Consider the following 14,684-nt stretch of genomic DNA (forward strand, 5'->3'; position numbering starts at 1 on the left):
TAATCTCATATTTTGCTAGTTTATGCAAATTAGGATGGTCAATTTTGTGTCTGACAGCTAAGAAGGTTCGTGGTTTAGTATCTGTTATTTGTATTTTGTCGAAGTTACCTCCATGTTCTTGGCCTGTATCTCGTGGTCGTTTGAGATTTGGTTTACGGTCTCTTCTGAATCGCCGCTGTTGGAATAGAATCAGTGCTCTACTTTCTATCAGTGCTCACGCCCTTTCGGTGTCTGGCTGTCTTTCAGGATTGGGGAGCGGAGGGGGAGGGGGTACTCTCTAACTTGGTTCTTTGGCTTTTATGAACTTGAATTTGATGCTGCATCACAGGCCAGTGCTGTTATGTTGACAGCCGCTGGGAACACCCTTTTCTTCTGCTGTGAGGGACTTGATAACATGTGTGACGTGAAATCTGTCCTGTCCCCCGCCCCCACGGCCCCTCGCAGCTCAAGCGCTCTGCTACCCAGGGACGTCTGCAGTGACCCCGCTAATGGAGTTCTACTTCCTTCCGCCTCCTGAGCGGGAGGAGCAGCCCAAATTGACAAGTGACAGGGCCCCAGGACCTGCTGAGGTCACGAAAGAGAGACGGGCTGTGGTGCTGTTGGAGGCCTGTTGCCGAGGGCGCCGCTGGGATCTGTGTGTCCCCTCCTCGCCCACCCGCCCGGGTGCTTCCAGGCTGAAGCAGTGAGAAAGGTTTGGATGTAGGCAGTGGCGGCAGCTGGAGAGCATTGTGAGTGTATTAATGTCCCCGAGTTAAATGTGGTTGAAAGGGGCGGGCCTGCGAACCAGACGATCGCGGTTCGATTCCCAGTCAGGGCATATACCTGGGTTGCAAACCGGTTCCTTGCAGGCTAACTACCAGCAGGGGATGCACAAAAGACAACCATACATTGATGTTTCTCTCCCTCTCTCCTTCCCCTCTAAAAATAAATAAATAAATAAAATCTTTAAAAAAAAAAAATGTGGTTGAAAGGGTAACTTTGGTTGCTTGGCCACAGTAAAAAAGAACAAGTGAACGTGAAAGCTTAGACTTCTAAGAGTAAAAGCATCAGAGAAACGAAGGTTGGAGGCTGGAGGTCATTCACAGAGCAGTCTTGGGCCGGCTCCTTCAGAGAGGAAGGCGGGCTCAGGGCTCAGACCCGGGGGACACAGGCCCCGCCTCCCAGCAGGTTGTGCTGCCAGGCCGGGGGTACTGAGGCAGGAGCCTGGGCGTGGGCCCGCGTGCTGTGGTTGCTGGGCTGCAGCAGCCGGCGCCCCATGTGGTGACTGAAGCCAGAGGACCTACATCGCCATGGCGATGAGGTCGCCAGTGCCCACAGGGTGCCTCCTGCTGGTCACAGCGAGCCCCAGGGATGCACGTGCCCTCCAGAGCACACGGCGATTTTACTGGCAGGTCTTTACGTCACTGGCCCACCCCTTTCTCGTCCAGGAGAGTCCTACTTGTCCCTACAGGTCTGTCCTCCCACTACGTAAGCTCCTGAACCCCCCTAGAATAACCACTAGGAGGCGCTCGGTGGCTTTCTATCCTCGCCTTCCCTCTCACACGGACTCGGCGCCGCAGTCTGCGTTTCACAGGTCAGGGAGCCTGCTCCCCAGCCTGCCTCCCCACCGTGCCCACACGCTGCCCACACGCTGCCCACACGCTGCCCAGCCCGAGTCGCAGGAGAGGAGAGGCGGCGCAGACCTGGGACTCGGCACAGGCGAACAAGCAACAGAAGGGGAGGAGGCAGGGGTCAGGGCGGCAAGCGTGGGGACTGTCCTGGGATGGCTGGTGGCCTCTCTGTAGGGACCGCACTGTTTTAAAAAGATGACAGGCACTCAGGGCTGGCGTGTCTCGGGTGTGTGCTGAGCCACGCCGCCCTGCCTGACTTGATGTCGGGCACACCCCTCCCCTCAGCCCAGAGGGGGCCTGTGCTGGGGGCTGGGGGCCTCCTGGTAGAGCTCTGCCCACCTGGGTGCTTCCTTTCCCACGGAGGCTGGCGGCTGGCTTCGTCTCACCTTTGCCCAGTGCCCTTCCTAGTTGACTGTTTTCCAGACTCAGTGTCCACCAGGGAACCACTAAGGTAACTGTTTCTACCAACCGTCCTCGACCCTGACCGTGAATCTGAATAACCCAAGGGCTCCTGGTGGGACTGGAGAGTTGACGTTTCTAGCAAGTTCTCAGGGAACACAGGAGCTTCCGGTGTGGCCCACGCTGCGAACCAGCGCTCGTTGCCTTCCCAGGGGCAGTGAGGATCCCGTGAAAGACGAGAGAAGGATTTAGTCAGTTAGTATCAATTTATTAAATCGCCACTTCTGTAAGAAACACGAACCACCCTGCGGGTGAGGCTCGTGACTGCTGTGATTATGTGTGCACACGAAGGGACATTCTGCTCGCCCCGCAGGCGGGGAGTCGGCCTCCTGGGCAGCTCTGGGCACCCGGTGCCCCCGCAGAGCTGAGCGCTGCGCCTACAGCTTGCTGTTTACCAGAGGGCTGCACGTGACCGCAAAGCCACCGTCGAAGGCCGCGTTCAGGACGTCGTCCAGGCAGCTGGCCGTGACGAAGCTCAGGTCCTGGCGCACGTGGCCCGGGATCTCCTCGAGGTCCTTCTCGTTCCTCTGCGGGAGGATGACCCGCTTCAAGCCTGCCCGGTGTGCCGCCAGCACCTTGTCCTTGATGCCACCCACCTGCGCGGGACAGGGACAGACACAGGTCACTCAGGCTGCAGCCGCCCTCCCTGCGGCTTCGGAGCGCGTCCAGATCAGCTCTGGTTTGTTACACTGTGAGCTGGGAAAGACACTGAAAAGGTGAGCGTGCAGTGAGTGCATTTCCACCCGTGTGACAGTAAACCCCACAGACGGGGGGAGAATTTCGGACGGGCAGCCCAGCCGCTCTTCTGCCCCAATTTGCTTTAGTGCTGCCCAGGTCTGCGCTCACGGTGCAGTCACCATGGGCTTGGCTGCGGCCTGATTCGGAAAACACGTCACACAACCCCAATCACGAGCACCGTTCCTGCAGGGCTTGGCCGCGTGCCGGGAGTGCCTCCTCCCGCACGAGTTCAGGACCAGGGCCACCATGTCACCTGCTGAAGGAAACGTGTCCCCAAATGGCCTAGGCTCTTGCAGTTTTATAAGATGTCCACAAAAACTGGAAAACATGACCACACAGAGACTAAATAACTTGTTACCAAACAATGAATGGGGTAATAGTGAGACCAAGGGAGAAATCACCCAAGACGCCTGGGAATGAAAATGAACAAACAACCCCAAACCGCGGGACACAGCGATGGCAGTCCCAACAGGGAAATTCACAGCATTCGAGGCCTGCTTCGAGAAGCCTCAAACAATCTAACTTCACACTTAAAGGGACCAGGAAAGGAACGAACAAAACCCAAAGTGAGTAGAAGGAAGGAAATAATAAAGACGGGGGCAGATAAAAATGAGACTCAGCCCCGGCTGGTGTGGCTCCGTGGATTAAGCACGGGCCTGTGAAGCAAAGGGTTGCTGGTTGGATTCCCAGTCAGGGCACATGCCTGGGTGGCAGGCCAGGTCCGCTTTGCCCTCTTACTCCACAGAGCCCGGGAGGTCCCAGCCACAGCAATCAGACCAGGAGAAACGAAAGGCGTCCGAACTGCAAAGCAGAACTATCACCACTCGCAGACAACACGATGCTGTGTACACACAGAGCCCTGCAGACCCCACCAAAACCACTAGAACTGCTCTGTGAATGCAGTGAGTAGCAGGACACGAAATTAACATCTAAGTTGCATTTTTATACACCAACAGTGAACTGTCCCAAAGGGAAAGTAAGAAAATAGTCCCATGGACAACTGCATCAAAATAAATACATAGAAAAAACAAACCTAGGGACAGATTTAACCGAGGACATAAAAACCTGTACTTGGAAAATAAGAAGACACTGAAGAAAGGAAGTGAAGTCACAGATAAGGGGAAGCATGTACCATGCTCATGGATACGAAGAATTAACATCGTTAAAATGTCCGTATTACCCAGAGCAATCTACAGGTTCGACGCAGCTCCTATCAAGATACCAGCAGCGTATTTCACGGAACTGGAACAAGCAGTCCAAAAGCGTATATGGAGAGGCTCCACACAGCAACAGCAGTCCGAGAAGAAGAACAGAGCGGGAGGAGTCACGCGGCCCGACGTCAGACAGCAAGTGCACAAACCAGACCTCGCCCCCCACGCCGCCGCCCAGTCCGGTGCGGAGGCAGCGGCCATCCCAGGGCAGCCCTCAGGTGTCTGCTGCACGGGGCTCACCGCGGGCTTGCTGGCGACCTCGGGCCTCGGGGCCCTGAGGGCCGGGGCCTTCGCAGCCCGGGATCTACTTCCCATCACCTCCTAAAATGAAGGGGCTCCCAGAAGAGAGAGCATTCCCTTTCCCCTCATTCTGCTGAGACCCACCAAAATTTTGTCGGGTGACTGACACTGAACACCCTGCGGATCCCACGTACATGGATGTTATCGGTGTTTTTGTAAGGAGTTTAAGCCGTGGATCTAGGAGTAGAGAATTTTTTCAAAACGCAGCAGTCAGACACGGTCAGTCCCCCCTTCAGCTTCCATATCACGCTGCTCGATTCCCCACCGCCCCACGGACCGCAGCAGCCTGGCGCTCTGCAGGAGCACGAGAGCTCCCCGGGGGCTCCCGCAGGCGCGGACAGGGCTGGACCAGACGCACCCACGCCGTCCACGGCCTGCCCACGGCCTGCCCTTCCCGCTGAACATGGCCCCCGACCCGCAGCGCCACCGCTGTGGCCAGACTTCAGTCTTCTCCCCCAGTGAGTCCTCATTTTCAGAGGAAGGAAAAGCACGGGGGAGGTGGTTTTCCAAGACTGATCAAAATTTAAAGCACAAATTACAGCTATGAAACGTCTGTACATGTAAAACTACAGTGTCCACAGGAAAGAGGCAGGCCACTGTTTTACATTGAAAAGCACAATTACTTAAAACCCACAGCAACCCCCGAGAAGGGCCCCGAGTGGGATGCTGAACTCACCGGGAGCACGAGGCCACGCAGCGTGATCTCCCCCGTCATGGCCACGTCGGAGCGCACCAGCCGCCCGCTGAAGAGGGAGGCGAGGCAGGTCACGATGGTGACCCCCGCCGACGGCCCGTCTTTGGTCACAGCCCCAGCTGGGAAGTGCAGGTGGACGTCTGTGTTGTCCAGAAGATCAGAGCTGCCAGAGGCTTTAAAAAGGAAGACAGGATTTTAACGCAGGAAAGTCAGCAGGCAGTGAGGTCGAGACAGAAAGCAACCGCGTCCCACTCACAGTGGGGCTACCAACAAAAAGCCCTCAGAGTCAGCATCTCGCTCAGGCTCTCGCTGATGGCCCTGGCGCAGAACCGGCGCTTCCACGCCCCCGCCCCACGCAGGCCCATCCCTCAGTGAGGGCAGCTACCGGCTGGAAGCCGGCCTTGGTCTCTGTCATGGTCTGAGGCCTCCTGGGTTCGGACCTGCTAGGGCTCACAGTGCGCCCCCCACCGCCGCCACCCCGCCACTCACCATTGGTCAGATGGTACTTCTTGGCGTTGCTGCGGAGCCAGCTGATGGCCAGGTGGGCGGACTCCTTCATGACGTCCCCCAGCTGGCCGGTCAGAGTTAACTGGCCCTCGCCATCCATTCGACTTGCCTCCACGAACATGATCTCCCCGCCCAAGGGGGACCAGGCCAGGCCTATGGCCACCCCCGGCTGGCTCAGGCGCTCCGACACCTGCACGGAGTGGAGGGTGACGGCTGGTCAGCCAGGGCCCAGGTACTTCCGGCTGGTGCCCCAGACCTCCAAGTACCCGCCACGCCCAGGACTGGGAGTCCCCGAGCCACTGCCAAGGACTGCTCTCCGCCGGGAGTGAAGCTGACTCCCCTCTGGCTTTAATCAGGGTGATTTTGCCTTCAAACATGGGGGGGGACCTGGACACCCCTTTCCTGACTTCCAGGGAGCACACCTACCCACTGGACTCTCTGTGGGACCGCTGTCACGAGGCTGCGTGGATGCTCAGCCCGGACCCTGCTGAGTCCCCAGGATCCTGTCTCAGGAAGCACAGACCCCCTCCGCACAGTGAGGAGGCGGGGCCCCAGAGGCTCCTGGCTCCGCCCCTGCCCAGGCCCCAGGAGTCCCAGGATCCTCCCCAGCGCTCGGATGCCAGCAGTGCTGCCTGGCTGCTGTTTCAAACTGAACATGCCCCTCGCCTGAGGCCATGGGCCCAGTGCTGAGCCAAATTCATGAGCACAGCCAAGTCAGGAAAACAGAGTGGCCGTGGGAGACGCTCTGTGCCCTACCAAAGACACGGCATCCGAGAGCTGAGTGCAGAGCGCCTACCAGCGCTCCCTGGAGAGTGTGACCTTCCCTGGGGCAAGTCACACTCCGCAGCAGCAGGACTGAGGCCTAACGCTCAGTGAGGGGCCGGGTCGCTGATGCTTGGGCCTTTTCCAAGGGACCGAGGTGGTGAGAATCCTGACTTTAAAACATTCTCCAAAATCACGGTGGCAGCCAAGGAGGCTGCTGGGCACCATCACAGACCACTGGGACAGGAAATCAAACAGCTCTGGGGACCGAGATGACTCTGGGACTCAGATGGGGGTGGGGTGGGGTGACCATACTCCAGTCACATCCCCAGAGCCCTGCGTGGGCCCTGTCTGCGGCTGGGACAGGTGCCACAGGGGAGGCCAGCCAGCACCCAGGACCAGAGCTGCGAGTGGCACTGCGGGCCTTCCTTCCAGGGTCACGGCTCCCACCCCACTTCCCACACCCGGCACGTGGTAGTGTGTCCATCTGGAGCCCCCGCCACTGGGCACAGGGTCCCAAGGCACAGCTGCCAAGGTGCTGGTACATGGCAGGACCCATGGCCACAGCTCTGCTGGGCGCTGGCTCAGTGTCGTACTCTGCCCGCCCTCAGCACCTGGTTTTGTCCATCTGAAAAGCCAGCGTACCCGTGGCATCTCCTGCTCACCTTTGGAGGGTGAGGGCCACCTGCGCAGGCTGCTCTGCACACCCCACTGCCGTCACTTCGTGCCCCACGGCTCACCTGGGTTCAAGACCACCCCCCACACCTCCCATCGAGGCCCAGCGCCCCCTCTCAGGGGCTCTTGCACCCGGTGTGTATGCCCATGAGCAGCTTGGTGTCCAAGCCATCTTCTCCCCACAGGCTCTCCCGTAGCCTGTCCCGGTTCCCAGTCTGCGTGACCTCTCCCCCCAGCAGGCCACTCTCTCGGCCCCACCTCCCTATCCGCAAACACGCCTCTGCAGGACAACGCTGCCCTTGAACATCCTTGCTCCCCAGGGCCACCTCCTTCTCCGTTGTCACTCACAGCCCCGCTCCTAAAGGGTGGCCGACCCCGACTCCACTCCCCCCTCCTGTCTCACCTCCACACGCTTCTCCATCAGTGAGCCTGCCTGCCAAGGTCATCGGCCACCTCCACGCCATTGGCACACACAGGTGGCTGCTTTCTTGAGGCAATTTCTCCTCTGCTTTCCCCGCCCTCTCCCCGAGCCTTTGACAGCAGAGGAATCGCTGATTAAAGCACATGCAGCAGGAACACACCGCGTGGGTGACCGTCAGCTTATAGTCGGGGGTGCATGAGATGGGGTTCATTCCTTGTTAGTACTCACTGACTGCGGAACTTCCGTACGCACGACTGCAGACCCACGTTCGCCCGCCCTGCCTGGTGCTTACAACGGGACTGGGCGGCAGAGGGTCTGTCGGTCAGGGCTTCCGGAAGAGGAGAGTCAGACCCCCGACTGTCTCCCACGAGGTACTGACACCCCCACGGAGAAAACGCGTCTCCAAGCTGAGGGCAAAGTGCAGCCTCCCCAAGCACCTGGTTCCACTGCCCCCGCCCCCCAGTTCGCCAGGCCCCTGGCAGAGGGAGCCATGCGGGGGGACCAGAATCAACTGAAAACAAGACGGCTCACCTCCATCTCGTACATCGGCGGCCCCAGGATGTCCTTGAGCGCGTGGAAATCGATCAGGATCGGCATCTCGGGCGGCAGGCCAAGGTCAGCCGTGCCACTGATGGACTCGGGTTTGGTGTCCAGGATGTGCTCTCCACACCCTGAAAGGGAGACCCCGGTCAGGGACTCTCAGAGCCTCGCACGGGCGTCGGACGGGGCACAGAGGAGTCCAGCGGCTCGGCCCTGCGCGCGTTCCCGAAGGCACAAGATTTCAGCTGTGTGTCTGCACTCGGGCAGGAGACTCAGCCCTTCCAGGGCCCCGGGGGTGGGAGAAGCACGGCAGTGACCTTGTGCACCCAGCCCCCACGTGTCTGTCGTCTGCCCCCACGCCAGTGTGAGCTCCCAGAGGGCAGCCACCTCGCCTGTCTTCTCCTTAAACGTTACATCCTTACGCCAAGAGTGAGGCCCAGCACTGTTCGACGGACGGCCTGTGGGGGCCAGGGGTCAAGTGCAGGGGCTGGGGTCAAGGGCAGCCAATGACCCCGTACAGCCCCATCAGGCCGACAGCCCCAAGCCTTCCTGGCCCCTCTTCAGAGGAGTCCCACTGGCCGTCCTGTTTCCTGAGAGGCAACATGAACTTGGAAATGATGGACCCCACACAAGCAATGCCTCTTCGATAAACCCGAGGCTCTGCTCCATGGCGATCGTCTCCCAACGGGAAAGCACGTACCCAGCGCTGCCAACCCCACAGGGTGGGGAGCCCAGGGCGTCCTTGGCTCTGGCCCCGGCTGGCAGGTGAGGGTTGTGAGACACCACCTTTCTTTCGTGACCCTTGCCCCTCACACCCGGACTTCGGGAAACGGTTACTGCATGTGTCAGTGTGCAACCTGTAACAACCACAGCCGCCTAACACCGCACAGCCACACACACTTCCTTTGGTTCCACTGTGACTCTTCCGTTCTGCTTTCCCATGAAGTTCAAGAGCTGTTTTTCACGGACTCCTTCCCTTTCAAAACTGGTTACTGACTAAGGTTAATGACATCACACCCTAATCTTAGGGCCCACTGATGCCTGGACACATCGGGAGTGTCCCTCAATGGTGCTTGCGCACTGCAGCTTTGGTGTGACCTTCGGGCAAGGGCTCCTCCTGGACACGGAACCACAAGTGACATAGGAGACAGGGTGGACAGTGGGTCGGCCTTCCTGCCACTGGCGGGTGACCGACCCCACACAGAGTGTCAGACCCCTCTCCCTCCTCCCTGCAGGGCTCTTCTCTGTTGTGCCACATGGGGAAGGAATGCGCCCCTGTCTCCAGTTACTGTGCCCTCAGGACCGAGCTTTGTGAAACCCTAGCTGATGCCGGAAGGGGCTGCAGGCTTCCTTAGCCCCTAGTGCTTTGTGCTGGCTTCTCTGGGGCCTGATCACTGCGCCAGCCTGGGTCCCACTATCGCAGGAGGAGGGGAAATGGGAGGCGAGGGAGTTAGGGTGAAAGCCAACCCCCAGGTACGTAGCCAGGACACCTGGCCCCTTTGCAGGGAGCCGTGAACCCAGAGCTCTGAGCACTGACGGGGAGAGCGATTTCTAGAGCAACCAGACCCAATCGCGTGAAAGATGGCAATTCAGGCTTTAGGCATAGCAGCCGTACAACCGACCTGCGTTTCGTCCTGCTCCACCCTCAGAACACGAGCCCAGAGCACTGAATGAAGTGGTCTGGGGCGGCCTGGAAGACTCCCCGCCGGGCCTGTGGGAGGTGGAGCGAGAGGAGGGTGAAGGACACCATCTGGGCTCCACACTAAGACTGGAAGCAACGAACAATGCGTCGTCTCCCAGAGATGCCACTCAGAATGTGCCCGGGACACGGCTGCACAAGTCCCCTGCACAGGCCTTCGGGGACCGCTCAGCTGGTGCCACCTGTCCCCTACCGGGAGGGGCAGCTGCAGCCAAGAGAAGACGGGGCAGAGTCCCCAGGATGCACTGCTGGCCTCGCCCAGACGAGCGTTCGAGCAACGCAGACTTCTTCAGGCCAAACAAGCAAAGCCAGGGAAAAACGTTCAACCTCCCATCACAACGCGGACCCCGTCCCCCAAATCTTCCTGCTGGAATTGCGACCCTTTCTTCTTCTGGGTGCTGCTCTCTGGCTAACACAGCAGCCCTCAACACACGGAGCACAGTCACAGGGGACAGTGGCTGTTTCACCACGGAGCAAAGAGGGCCAGTGGGCAGCATGTCCGTGCTGTGATTACCGAAGCGAGGGCGCTGGGAAACGCGTTTCGGAAGTCATGAGGGGCACAGCTGAGAACGGGCAGGGACCACTGATGCTGGGCTCCTGAGGGCCTGCCGGGTCCCGTTCCGCAGGGACAAGGACTTCATTTCTTTTTGTCGTGGTGGTTAATGGACATTCCCCTAATTTCATTTTTGAAATGTCCTTTATTTCTCTTACTTAACTTCATTTTATTGTATTTTCCCGTCATCCGGTTCCCTAACCTAGCTTTCTCACTACGCATTTTACTCGCTACCTACATGCCAGTCTTTCTAAGTCGCTGCTGTAACTGTGTCATTTCTAGGCTTCAGTATCGTCGGTAGTTTCTCGCCCCAAATTCAGCAAATCCCTAACTTGTAAGAGTCGCACTGGAGGTGGGCCACACGTAGGGTCGGCATCCTTTCTGACCGCCCGTCCCGCTGCTCCAACCCTTTCTGGCTGGAGGACTGGCCGGAAGGCCGGACCGTAACTGACCACTAGGGAGGACCGTGGTCTGGGCGAGGAACTGGGCCCCAGGTTCCCCATCTGCGACGCGGAGGTCGGACCAGGCGACCTTGCCCCTCTCCCCCGCCCCCGTTTCTACTGGAGCCACACACATAACAGGTGGTCACTCTGGCCTCCTGCCTCCCGCTGAGTTCGGGCTGTGTGGTTCTGAAACCTTAACAACACCTGTGGGTCTCTGACAAACCACTGAAATACTTAATCCCCACCCTGATTGGCCCCCAAATTACTCAGTTCTTAACAATGCTGACTTTGGCATGTAAACCACATTTTTCATCAGTAAAAATTAACCATGTGATGATCAAAAATCTTCTTGAAAGTTGAACCCACGCGCAGATGGCGTGCCGAGCGGCGTCTGTGCGCAGGTGCCCAGCCGCGCTGGCAGGGAGTGTGCGTGACCCAGCGCAGAGGGCCTGTCGACGGCTCCGCTGCAGCGCACAGGGGTCCGCGACCAGGGGTCCAGGGCCCATCACACAGGAAGAGAGACCGGTGTGGCTGCAGGTATAATAATAACTATGGCCTCGCTGGCGTAGCTCAGTGGATTGAGCGCGGGCCTGCGAACCAGACAATCGCGGTTCGATCCCCAGTCAGGGCACACGCCTGGGTTGCAGGCCAGTTCCCAGCAGGGGATCCACGAGAAGCAACCATACACTGATGTTTCTCTTCCTCTCTCCTTCCCTTCCCCTCTAGAGATAAATAAATAAAATATTTTTTAAAAGATACTAAAAAAAAATAAGAATAACAACTACGTTTTTTTCCCCCTAAACTGAGTGGACAACAGAAAGTACGCTGCCTGCTGAGATTATCAGGGGCTTTGTTCTTCCTCACACGATGGTGCAAGTGTGTACCTTGGGGCGTACCAACCACGGACACGCTGGCTCTGAGAAGCTCCTCTTGGGAAGGCAGAGAGACAGAAACAAAGCATCTTCAAAACAAACCAGAGAAGCCTGAACGTCCCCAACTGTGTAACATGTGCTGTCAGCCTCAGGTTAATCCTTCCCAGAAAAGCTGCGCTCCTGGCCGGAGGAAGTGTGCGGACTGCCGCGGGGACTCCAGACCCCGAGCAGGGCGGCCACGGCCATGGTTGGGGCCTGCATATTCCAGCCTGTCTTCACAGGAAACGGCTGAAATGGAGACGCCCGAGGGTCTGATGCCCAGAAAAACCTACATTCCAGCAAGAAAGTCTTTGAAGTCCTTTCTGCCAGTATTTCCTTCATTTTTGGGGGGGAACAATAAGACAACCCTAATATCACCAAATACATTTTCTTCCAAGTTCACCTACGAAGCCTTTCTACTATGTAGCAACTGTTGAGATAGAGACAGAAATTGTGACTGTGAACCATTTCTCAACTGCAGTAACAGTTACCTATTCCTGAAAACAGACAACACAGAGAGACAGCGCCCCTGGAAACACGCCTCCCACCTCCCGACCCCTCGAACCTGGGACGTCGGCAGAGGGTCGTGATGCTCACGTGGTGAGCAACGCAGCATTCTCCACGACGGGTGTGGGGGCCCTAACAACTGCCGTTCACATACCTGCCCCCCCCCCCCAGACTGCCCGTCTGCTAGTGGTCGGGCATCCTCTCCCCAGAACGCCCCGGGATGCTGGCTGCCCACGGGTGAAACGGGGCCACACCACACGCGGTCCCAGACACAGGGCCAGGACACGTGCTGCACGGGGGAGCCTGTGGCTGACTCCCAGTGAGCTTTTTTTTTGCATTAATAAATCTCATTTCCTGTATTAGATATTCAGAAAATAGTCTTGGAGAATTATTTTGATCAGCAGTTGAAAGGCAGAGACCATCTGTAATATAAAAAGAAGTGCTGTATCAGTTTACTGTCTTGCAACTCTAAAGACTGGCCTTGAGGATGTGTGACTGGGACAGCCGCAGGCTCTGCCGCTCCCTCCGACTCGCCGACGGCCAGGGACGGGTCAGGCAGGCTCCGCCTTCACCTCGAGGCTGTTCTGTCACCCAGGGGGCGCTGGCGAGGGTGCAGTCAGCGCGCGTGCCAGGAAGAGGCCGGAGCACACCCGTGTGCTGCAGGCAGTGGACACAGTGTTTCCATCTCGACAGGAGAACACCGCTTGACGCAGGGTGTCTGGACACCCCTATTGCCTAACAGCCCTACTAACGCAAAGAACTCACGACACAAAGTCTGATTTGCTGTCACGGAACCCCACACCCCCCGGAAGCTTGGGCCCAGCCGGGTGCCGGTGGGCCGAACCTCCTGCAGACCCCCACGTGGCTCAGCAGTTAACCTCGGGCCCAGGGCTCCTGGAGACTTCTGCACCCTGGGCCGCTCACAGTCGAAGGGAAGGAAGGCAAGCACGGACAGACGAAGCGCGGCTGTGAGTGCCGGAGACTCAAAACTGAACCGGAACATCGCAGCCTCCCGGGGTCCAGGGCCCATTCACACAGGAAGAGAGACCGGTGTGGCTGCAGGTATAATAATAACTATGGCCTGGTGCGGGGCGGCCTGGTGCTCCAGGGGCAAACCACCTGGAGTCCGAGGGGTGGGTGCTCAGCAGCACCCGCTGTGATGCCGGCTCACAGAAGCCCCTCTGATGATCCAGCATCCCACACTGTGGTGGCTGCTGAATGGCCGTAGCCTTTTAAATCGGTAAGTTCTATAGAAGCAAATCTAAATTATCGAAGTTACGCTGCATAAAGATTGGGACTGCGTAGGCCATTTTAAGCCCCGCCCCATGACCCTACTGAAAGTGTGACCTGTCCCACTGCATTCCAGGCCCGTCACGCCCGTCACAGGTGCTTCTCTGGACACCACAGCTCTGGCCTGGGCGTCACACCCGTCCGAGACACGCAGCGGAGCGACTGGGCTGTGGTTTTAGGTTCAGGGCAAATTACTCTCTGTTTTCGAATGTGCCAACTCTAGCCAGAAAGGAAGACAAAGGATTTCATTGAGATGTTTGAGGGCTTTTTATGTAATTGGAACCGAGTAAGAGAAAAGTTCCAACTGCCCTGGCTTAACTGAAAACAACTAACACAGGTTTATGCTCCAAAGCAAAACAAACGAGAACACAACTCAACCCACATGAAAGGCTGAGAAATCAAGGCTCTTCGGTTGTTGCTGAAGAAGCGCCCGTTCGCCTGCAGGTCTCACCGAGCTCTCCTTCCTGAGGCCCCCCCAACAGGCAGCCCCACGCCCTCAGCGGTCCCTGCAGCGAGGAGAGGCCCGCCCTCCACCGCCAGCCTGACCAACCACGGGCTTTCTGTAGGGTGCCAAACAGACAGTCTCCGCTCTTGGACATGGGGGCTGTGCTGCTGGAAATGACACGCAGGAAAACCTTCTTTCAATGAAGCACGCACACACACAGACAAGATCTGTGAGAGCCAGCCTTCAAGACGGTCCCGAGGGTCCCGACCTCCTGGCTGGCACGGCCTGTTCGATGCCCTTCCTCACGACCAGTGGCCCGGCCTGTTGCTGAGCCTGCAGAGGGCCCGGTGCCACCAAACTGGACACGGGGCTGGTGGTCAGCAAGGGGCGGAGCTCCACTAACAGGCCTGCCAGTGACTGGGAGGCAGGCAGAGCCCACACTGAGCCCTGCAATGGCCCACATCCGAGGGCGCCATCCCCAGGGCCTGAGCAGAGCCCCCCAGCTCAGCTGCCTGGGCCAGCCCACCACGGCTGTGCAGTGGTGAGTGCCCGGGAAGTGCTTTGATCTACTGAGCTCTGGGGTGACTGGTGGCGCAGCCCTGAAGGGCCAGGGAAAATGTGAGAGAGAGAGAGAGAGAGAGAGAGAGACACGGACCCTGCAACCAGGAGGAGTCTGCCCCACAACAGGGAACCTAGCCAGCGACGGCTCCAAGCCCACAGCTTCCTAAGCACAACCTGTGAACGGTTCTCCGTCGACAGGAGACACGCATTCCCGACAGCAGACCAGAGGATGGGTTGGGGCGCCTGGGGCTCCCCCAGGAGCAGCTTCCTGCTTTGGTGACTCGTGAGCCGCACTTAAAACAGCCAGCACGTGGCGGGGGAGGGCTCTCGGGGTGACGAGGGGACGGCAGGAGGCCGC

General features: G+C 58.4%; 1 protein-coding gene across 1 annotated transcript in view; it reads right to left on the reverse strand.

Moving 5' to 3' along the window:
* Positions 1–2,256: 2,256 nt before the first annotated feature.
* LONP2 (lon peptidase 2, peroxisomal) overlaps positions 2,257–14,684 on the reverse strand; it is a 43,459-nt gene continuing 31,031 nt past the window's right edge. Inside the window, exons 12-15 of the mRNA XM_037066377.1 lie at positions 7,909–8,048; positions 5,502–5,709; positions 4,995–5,185; positions 2,257–2,665 (exon numbers count right to left, since the gene is read on the reverse strand). Coding sequence (XP_036922272.1) covers positions 2,447–2,665; positions 4,995–5,185; positions 5,502–5,709; positions 7,909–8,048 — 758 coding nt within the window. The 3' untranslated portion in view covers positions 2,257–2,446. The remainder of the gene's footprint in view (positions 2,666–4,994; positions 5,186–5,501; positions 5,710–7,908; positions 8,049–14,684) is intronic.

Source organism: Sturnira hondurensis, unplaced genomic scaffold (assembly GCF_014824575.4).
Source record: "Sturnira hondurensis isolate 20B ecotype Veracruz unplaced genomic scaffold, ASM1482457v3 Scaffold0016617, whole genome shotgun sequence".
In the NCBI taxonomy this organism is placed as follows: domain Eukaryota; kingdom Metazoa; phylum Chordata; class Mammalia; order Chiroptera; family Phyllostomidae; genus Sturnira; species Sturnira hondurensis.